The sequence below is a fragment of the Pteropus medius genome, unplaced genomic scaffold (genome assembly GCF_902729225.1).
Source record: "Pteropus medius unplaced genomic scaffold, Ma_sr-lr_union100, whole genome shotgun sequence".
Lineage (NCBI taxonomy): Eukaryota > Metazoa > Chordata > Mammalia > Chiroptera > Pteropodidae > Pteropus > Pteropus medius.
The window spans coordinates 3,929,972-3,938,386 of record NW_024344437.1 but is presented as its reverse complement, the minus strand read 5'-3'; the positions used below and the strand labels follow the sequence as shown (position 1 = coordinate 3,938,386).

General features: G+C 41.8%; 1 protein-coding gene across 12 annotated transcripts in view; it reads left to right on the top strand.

Moving 5' to 3' along the window:
* The first annotated feature begins 1,931 nt into the window (after positions 1 to 1,931).
* NBEA (neurobeachin) overlaps positions 1,932 to 8,415 on the top strand; it is a 629,692-nt gene continuing 623,208 nt past the window's right edge. For 4 of the 12 annotated variants that reach the window (XM_039873020.1, XM_039873016.1, XM_039873013.1 and 1 more), the window contains exon 1: positions 1,957 to 2,205. In XM_039873020.1, the coding sequence (XP_039728954.1) occupies positions 1,957 to 2,205 (249 nt within the window). Of the gene's footprint in view, positions 2,206 to 8,415 lie in introns of all 12 variants that reach the window. The other 8 variants (XM_039873022.1, XM_039873012.1, XM_039873017.1 and 5 more) reach the window with 4 other exon arrangements.

Sequence of the window (8,415 nt, the reverse complement as noted above, 5' to 3'; positions counted from 1 at the left end):
ATACACTTTCAATCATTCTAGCATTTTATAACTCAATTGCTATTTTATTTTAATGGACATTCCAATTACTTCTTTCAGAAATTTTTGCTTAACTCTTTTGATAATTCAGTCTCTCCAGTGCAAATTTAAACAAATGCACAAACAAAAACTAAGCTTAAACACTGTTTTTGAGGAACTTTGTTATATACCATCTATAGTTCTTTAGAATTTTACCACGTGCCGGTATCCTGGGAATGAACTTGACTAGCAATTAAGTATGCACTATAACCAACCAAATTATGACAGATTTGTAATTGACTCTTTTCATTTGAGATCACAATTAAAATTATTTCAATATATCTCAAGATATCTAAAATTTCGGGTGGCTTTTAATATATCTTTATTGAAAAGAACATACCTCATGAAATATTAAAGGAAATTACATCCTTCATTTCGAAAAAGAAAACGATAATCATGCTTATTCAGTTTGAATTCAATACTAGAGCAAGGTTACTTCATATATTTTAAAATTTTAAACAAAGTATTTTTCTTTTGCATTTATATTTGTGCGGACACAGAAATGTACTCTTGTCACAGATCGAGGCTGACAGTGAGAATTACCTATATTTTTAGATAATTTCAAAATCCTCTTAAATGTACATGCCTAAGAAAAAGGAAGGCATCGTGATTAATTGGCATCCTACCAGAAGAGGATCGTTAGGAGTTTTTAAAAATCGGGATTTGTAGCTTCCACCAAACTATCCCACAGTGTCACACAGTGCAGCCTTTCTCGGCTGGGAGGTGGGTTCAAGAGCTGTTTGTTGTTCAGAGCTGCATCCAGCGCGGATCCCTGTTTGACAAGTTCTATTTTAAGTCGTGCCTGTATGTGTGTGCAGGTGTCCGCCTCTTTCATGGCTGTAGAAAAAGACCCATTACACTTCATCTGTAACCTTCTCTCGACAATGCAAGACCGTTCCCCACCGTGCGTTTGCTTCTGCTTTGCCGGCCACTTTTTCTTGGGGAAATTCCAGGTGGTCAGGCCGGCAGGACTGCGAGGAAGGGCGAAGAGGGGCGGCAAGAGGTCGCCTGCCGCTCCCCTACCTTACGAGGCACGTGGCACGGGGAGTAGCAGCTGCTGGATGCGACGCCGAAGACGAACACGACGAACCTCCTCCCAGCAAGATGATACTGAGGGAAGGAGTAGGTGACAGCGAAGGCAAGAAACACACACACTGTGTCCTTCCCCGCAGGGAGAAGCCACCCACAAGGGAAACACTGCACGGCAGCCAGCACCTGCCCCGCCTCTGCCAGCTCGCCCAGCGTCTGGCAGCGGTCCCCATGCACCTGCTCACCTGTGCACGGGCTCGGGGTGACGGGGGGAGGGCCGCTGGGCGCCGGGCGCGGGGCGCGGGGCGCGGGTGGGTGGCTAGGAGGAGGAGGAGCGCGGGGCCCGCGAGGGGCGCACCGCGGCCCCGCCCCCGAGGCGCCGCGCACGCGCAGTGGCCGCTACCGCAGGCAGGGGGCGGCAACATGGCGGAGTGAGCGGCGGCGTCGGGGCTTCGCCACAGCAGCGGCGCCCGTGGCAGCGGCGGCCACAGGCGGAGCTTCAGCCCCGGCCGGCGCTGTGGCCAGCGGCTCGCGCCCCGGGGCTCGTCCGAGCGGCCGCAGCATCTCCGCGGGGGGCGGGCCGGGCCGGACGGAGCGGGAGGGGGGGCGGGAGGCGGCGGCGGCGGCGGCGGCACAGCTGCTGGGCGGGCACTGCCGCTCGCGGGGCGGCGGGGAGCGGCGCCGCCACCCCGGGACCGGGCCTGCGATACGCCGCCGCCTCCGCCGCGGAGGGCGCGGGCCGGCTGGGGCGCGGCGCCGGTGGATGCTGGGGCTCCGAGGCGGCGGCCGGGGCGCCGGGGCCGCGGCGGGGGGAGCGGGGCCGGCGCACGCAGCGCCTCTGCTCTCGCCTTCCCCGCGCGAGGGGGCGACATGGCGAGCGAGAAGCCGGGCCCGGGCGCGGGGCCGGAGCCTCAGCCCGCGGGGCTCCTCGCCGTCGGGGCCGGCGCGGCCGGGGAGCCCAGGGGGGCGGCCGGCCCCGGCGCGGTGGTGCTGCCCGCCGGCATGATCAACCCGTCCGTGCCGATCCGCAACATCCGCATGAAATTCGCAGTGTTGATCGGACTCATACAGGTCGGAGAGGTCAGCAACAGGGACATCGTGGAGACGGTGCTCAACCTGGTAAGGGAAAAAGGCGTGCTCTCCGTCCGACCCCAGCCCCCACGGCCCCTGCGGCCCGGGTCACCGCGCCGCGCGTCCCTGGAGCGCGGCGTCCAGCCGGTGCTGCCGGCGGGCGACCTGCCTGCGCGCTGCCCGAGCCGCGCCGCCACCTCCCTGCTGTCCCCTGCACCTCTCCTGCCACCTGAGCGCAGCGCCCAACTTGATACCGCTTTTTTATCACTCCCCACGACACCAAGAGTAGTAAATCATTCCGTGCCGTGCCCGTTTTGGGTCGACTTGAGAGTTTAGTTGCGGGGAGAGGTGGCCTCCTTTTCTCTGGGGTTCTTTCTCCCACACACTTTAATTGTCCGCGGTGTCGCTCTCCGAGGATGAAAACCTTGCCCCTGGAGCCTAAATTCCCCCGAGCTGCTGACATGTGAGAAGCGCATCAGCTCCAACTTGAGCAGCCGAGTGTGATGTTTTCAAATGGGGAAGAAGATGATGCAGTTTTGCATCTGCCTTTAAATTTATTCCGAGGCTGTGATGTGATGGAGAGCGTGGCGGCTGTGTTCCCCCCACCCCCATCTCTTTTTAGGCAGCCCTTTTTTCTTTGTAATGTTGCCCTGAATATGCAGACCCCTTAAGTCGTGAGTCGTGTGTGTGTGTGTGTGTGTGTGTGTGTGTGTGTCCGTGTGTCCATTGTCCGTGTCCTCAAGGTGTTAAAATGTGAGGACACCAAATCATACAGGTTGGTTGTTACGGTTGCTTTTCAGAGAGCGTGGCAGATGGATAGACTAAAGGGAAGGTGTTACATGCAGCCCTAGGTTTTGGTTTCTTTCATGATAAGAAAGAGTTACTGCAGAACTGTGTATGACTTAATGTTTTGCGCTATCTAAAGAGAGGCTAAGAAGCGTTCAAGATGTCAGGGGAAGAAACGGGAAGAAATAAGGAGAGGAGAACCGTGAATTGCACATAATCAAGAGTAGTTCATTTTTAATGTTTTGTAAATGCAGTTTTTGCTGCAGCAAAGCTTTTTCAACAGTTTCCTTTGCAATAAATAGTCTCACATACAGTAAGGTTGGGATTTGGAAGGCAAGGCTTAAATCAGGAGCAATCAGTTGACTATTGTATTTGGTGTGGAGTCACAGGAATATAAAAATATGCTTGCAGGGAATTTCTGTAACACCCATGTAGCCTGATTTTTCAGCTAAGCAATTATTTTTATTTGATCTATTGCAAAACTGAAAGGAAGCTGCAGCTACAGCAGCGGTGTCCTGAGATGTGGTTTAGATAACGCCTATGGTTTAGGGACCTCTTAAATTCACGGAAAAGTTAAAGCTGTTTTTTTCTTTTCTTTTTGCTATTGGTCAGGTTCAAGATAGGAGACTATCTTTGCTTTGTTATGTTTGTTACTGTTTAAGTACAAAACACTTTTTACTTAACCGTGCCCTTCAAATAAATCACCACAAAAGTCAGTGTAAGTTTGGAATAATATTACCACGTCGATATAACCAAATTCTTTTCAAAACACTAATAAAAATATTGTTGGGAGTTTTAATTTTAACCAACTGCAAATAGGAGTTTAGTACTTGCCCTTTCTTTTTTTAAAAAAAGAAAATAGATGAAATCTCAAAATATGTTTTTAGTAGGTACTGTATTTCTATGAATTTAAAAGGACACATTTAAAGATTTCTTCAGTTTTCACCTAACCAGTATAGATTTTTACTTTATGTGATATGAGGTTATTTGAATAAGTAGCTGTAGGCTTACTTAATACATTTCAATGTAAGAGGCAGTAGAGCTCTCTCAAGCTGGAAACGGATTTGAGTGGGTAACCCGTTTGGAGTCTGCAGCAACAGCGATTCTGCTGGATCAGTCCTTAACAGATGGGTTCTGTAGATACACAGTGGGCTAAGAAAGGAAGTGAAATACTTCTTTTTGAGGTGAAAAAGAAATTTAACTCTCTTCAGTGCAATGAAAATCGGGCATAAAGCCTTAGTATGTAAACAGTATTGTCGCGATTAACTTTACTGTTAAGCTTAATCAGAAACGAGGTATTACTGAGGTGGTATAACCTCAGATCTGCTTACGACCTTATAACTGCATTCATTTTTGGAATCGACAAAGTTAGGTTTAAAATTTCTTTGTACGTATTTAAAGAATGCAGTAAATCTTTCAGTGGAAACTTGGGGAAAGAATAAATGACAAAAGGAGCTATTTACTATTAAGTTCTGAATTATATTGATTGTGGAATATGAATTGGTCATTTGAAGTGTCATATTTCTTGAATGTAGGTTTAGGGCTTTATCTTTCCTATATACTCAAGATGAAAATGTCATGTGAAAACTTAAGCTGATTCTGAAAATATTTAGAAATCTTAGCCATTTAAGAAATAATTATCAAACCTAATTTTATTTACTAATTTATTAAGTAAATCAGTAAAATCTATTTAGTGCACTCAGTGACTTGTTAAAGGTTGAAAATCTCCATTATCTCTAAATGAGTTTTTTCATTTGCAATCTTAATTTAAAATAAATAAATAAAAAATGTAGGTGGAAATAGCGAAATATCTATCACAGTGCCCTTTATGACAGAAAAGAGAGGAACTAATGAAACTTCACAAAACAGTTTCTGCCTTAAACAATGTCTCGGTCACTTTGTCAAAATATTTTTCTTTCTCTCTTTTTCTGCACATCTTTCTCTATACATAATTTGAGAATTCTAATACTTGGATTTTAGGTGCTGTTTTCTCACATGCCTTGCCCAAAGAATTAAAGTTTTGCAGAGTAAAGTTTAAGCATGCAGTAAATTATAGGACTTTTTTAACACAGACGTGGCTATAATTGTTCTACTTTTGTTTGCCAAAGGTAGCGATCGGTTTCCTTTACTCAGGTGGATCGTGGGAGTTTGTTGAAGAATCGCCAATGCAATGAGAAGTAAAATGAATAATTTCCATTGTGGTTGGATGTATTTTGTATAATGATATCACTGACTTAAAATATGGCTGTGTGTAGCATCAGGAAGATGTATATGTTACTTTGTAAATAGCATCACAATGAGAGTGTATTGTCAAGGATTTTGCATTGTAGTTTTACCAGTGAAAGAAACTGATCATAAACTTTGGCTTAGGGAGTAATTATTTAATGTGGCAGTATAAGAGCCTTTACCTATAGAAAAGGAATTTTGTTTGCTGTTTCAGTTATAAAAATCATATTACTTAATCTCTTGCTTAACATATGTTTATTTAAGGTTTTTCCTTCCTTGAGATAAATGCTATCACGTGTTTTTTTGTTTATAATATGAAAGTTTCTTTTTATCAAAAATGTTAATATAAACATTTTTAGAAAAGATAAAATGGAAGATTAATATTTACTTAATGAAAGAATTCACATTTTTTTGTTTGTTTGTTTTGAATAGCTGCCTTGGGTATTATAATTCTGTAGCATTTAGTTTGTAGATTATTTTCCTCACAAATTACTTTGTGATGTATCAGTGTATCTTTAGTTGTAGAAAATGATTCTTCCTCTGAATTTTTTTTTTCACATTTAGTGGCACACTGTGTACTACACTGAAAGCATAACAAGATACTTTGACGGGATTTTGTGGACTAAGTTCCTTTCTTTTGGAATATTGATCATAATATTTTTGTTAAAAGAAAATTTTAAAGTTATTCTCCTGTACTCGAATGTGACAGTAACTTTTTTTTAGAGTTTTTCATTTGCAGCTTGATAATCAGAATAATTTTTAACTTAAAGATATTTAGAATTTCACAAATAAAAAGTATTTTCTGCATTTAAATTTATTTTAAAAATATGCAGTTGTGCTTTCGAATTGTGGAAGTTGTTACTATTAATAAAACCACATTTATTTATATTAAAAGAGAATTTCTTGCATTTTAATTTATGTTGACATGTAAGTCTTTTAACATTAGCTTGAATTATATTTTATTCTTGCTATTGGGTGTTGAAAATTAAATTGAAATGTATATATAAATATTGGAAGTTTCAGTATCGAGTTCTGAGATTTTCCACAGAAATATTAATTTGGTCATATAATGACACTAAAGCAACAAATATTCTATAGCCAGCCTATGCTTAAGTTATATTAATCTTAAACAAGTATTTTGTATATTGCTAGACAGGTTTTTGCAGATATTGTGCAGCTACTTAAATGTATCTTAAGGATCTCTTTTACTATGCTTTCTCCATACACAATGTAAGGAAATTCATTGGTTCTAGAAGACCCAGCCCCCATATTGATTCACTGATGTAGCTGTGTTATAAAATTCAGTCATCCACATTTTTGACCATTTACTTTAAATATTGTTTTTCATAAGTTTTATAGTTCTTTAATTTTTGTCTGTACTTCTCATATTTTATGCATTGTCAGCGTATCTCATACGAAGATATACTTATCATTGTTTAATATTGTGATTTATGCATGGTTCTCCTTCTATGCTGTGAGGGCAGGAGCCTATCTTATGTATCTTTATTTTTTGTGCATCTGGCTCTTGGATAAGTTAAGTACCTTCTGAGTATGCAGGATACCTTGTTAGGCAGGAGACCAGTTTCTGAAATTCTGTTCAATAGTGGGGGCCAGTCTTAAGATCTTGAAATAAATTAGACTCATGTAAAGTTAGTGTATTGCCTATTCCTATAAATGTGTATTGAATATGTGTGATATTTACGTCGGTATTATTACATATGTGAATGTTATTTTAAACTGGCATCTTGCAATTCGTAATCTGATAAAAATATTTCTTTTCAGTAGATCCATGTCTACTGAATGTATGTATGTCAAATATATAAGCACATAACAAAGATTGTGTTTTATTAACAAAGAATATATAAGGCATTGAATAGAAATTAAAAAAATATTGTTAGCATTTGTAATATTACCAGGAATAGTAGACATCTCTTATTTTTATCTGTCTTGCATACACTTCTCTTTTTGGTAATGGTACCTCAGTTTTCTTTGACGAACTCCCTATTTTTAGTTCAGCAGGTTTAGGTGAGTTTAGGTGGACTGGGCATTTAACTCAGGCACATCCTGAGTTACTTACTGTGATTGGTTCAGGGATGAACGTTTAACCCAAAGGGAGCCACAGGATCAGTCACAGGACTTGTACTGGAACTCTTGTCTGTTGAGGATGCTGAACTAGTTAACTCATCCATAGCTGTGGATGCCTGTGTCAGAATTTGGCCAAGTATGAATCTAAGAGCGAGAAATAATATTTGTGAGTCTGCTTGAGCACCTGGAGTTCTCTGTGCTGATAGTGATTATCTTCTAACCATTATATTCTTTCTTTTAAAGTTTATTATTATTGTTATTAGTGTCAAGTCAGTTTAAATTGGGTTTTTGTCACTTGCGAATGGAAAGGATAGACATTACTAACTTGAAATGGGACATTGTAAGGGACAGACCTTAAATGTTGAAATGGAGTACAAGGCAGTGAGGACTTTGCTTTCCCTAGCAATTCCTTTTAAGGAATTATAAACCAGCTGTTTTAAATTTTCACCTGTGTTATTTACTGAGGATGGAACTTTAATGGTACTAGAATGTTTTGGCCACTTCTTGAGGCCTTTGATAATACCTTATAAGAGAGGACTTAGCTTTGGTCCAAGCTAGCATGCTTGAAGTCATAGAGGGAAGAAAATATTGTCTTTCCAAGTGAGAGAGGCCCTTTCTGCCCATTGCTACCATCCAGGATAGCAGAGAATCAGAATATACACCAAGAACCTTAAAGGTTGGAAAGTACCTTCTCTTTTTTTCTACCCCATGCTAAAGTTGTTAAGAGGAAAGGTAGGAGTTTCAATTAGAACCAAGTAAAGTTCTGTTTAGTAAGCTGAGGGTTAAGGGGAAGAGTACTGTTACTTTGAGAGTGAATATTGCTATGAGACTGAAAAGGTGGAAATCTAGATTCGTACATTGTGTCTTGACAAGATGTCTGGCTTTGGTTGCTAATTCAACTAGTTGACTGAAGTAAATTGATTGAAAGCTTCCTAAGCTCCAAGGGAAATTATTTCCAGGGTAACCTCAGCCTGGTAAACAAAGGCCTGTGTTCTTTTACTTCAAAAGCAGTTCTCAGAGAGAGGAAGTGGGCTGCTAAAGTAGTACAGCTGCTAGAAGGAAAATCTAAGGCCGTGGGGGATACTGGGCAGCGAGGTCTTCTGGCATAGTAATAATGAGTACATCCACACTGTACATCCTGACCAAGGAAGTCCGTGGCCA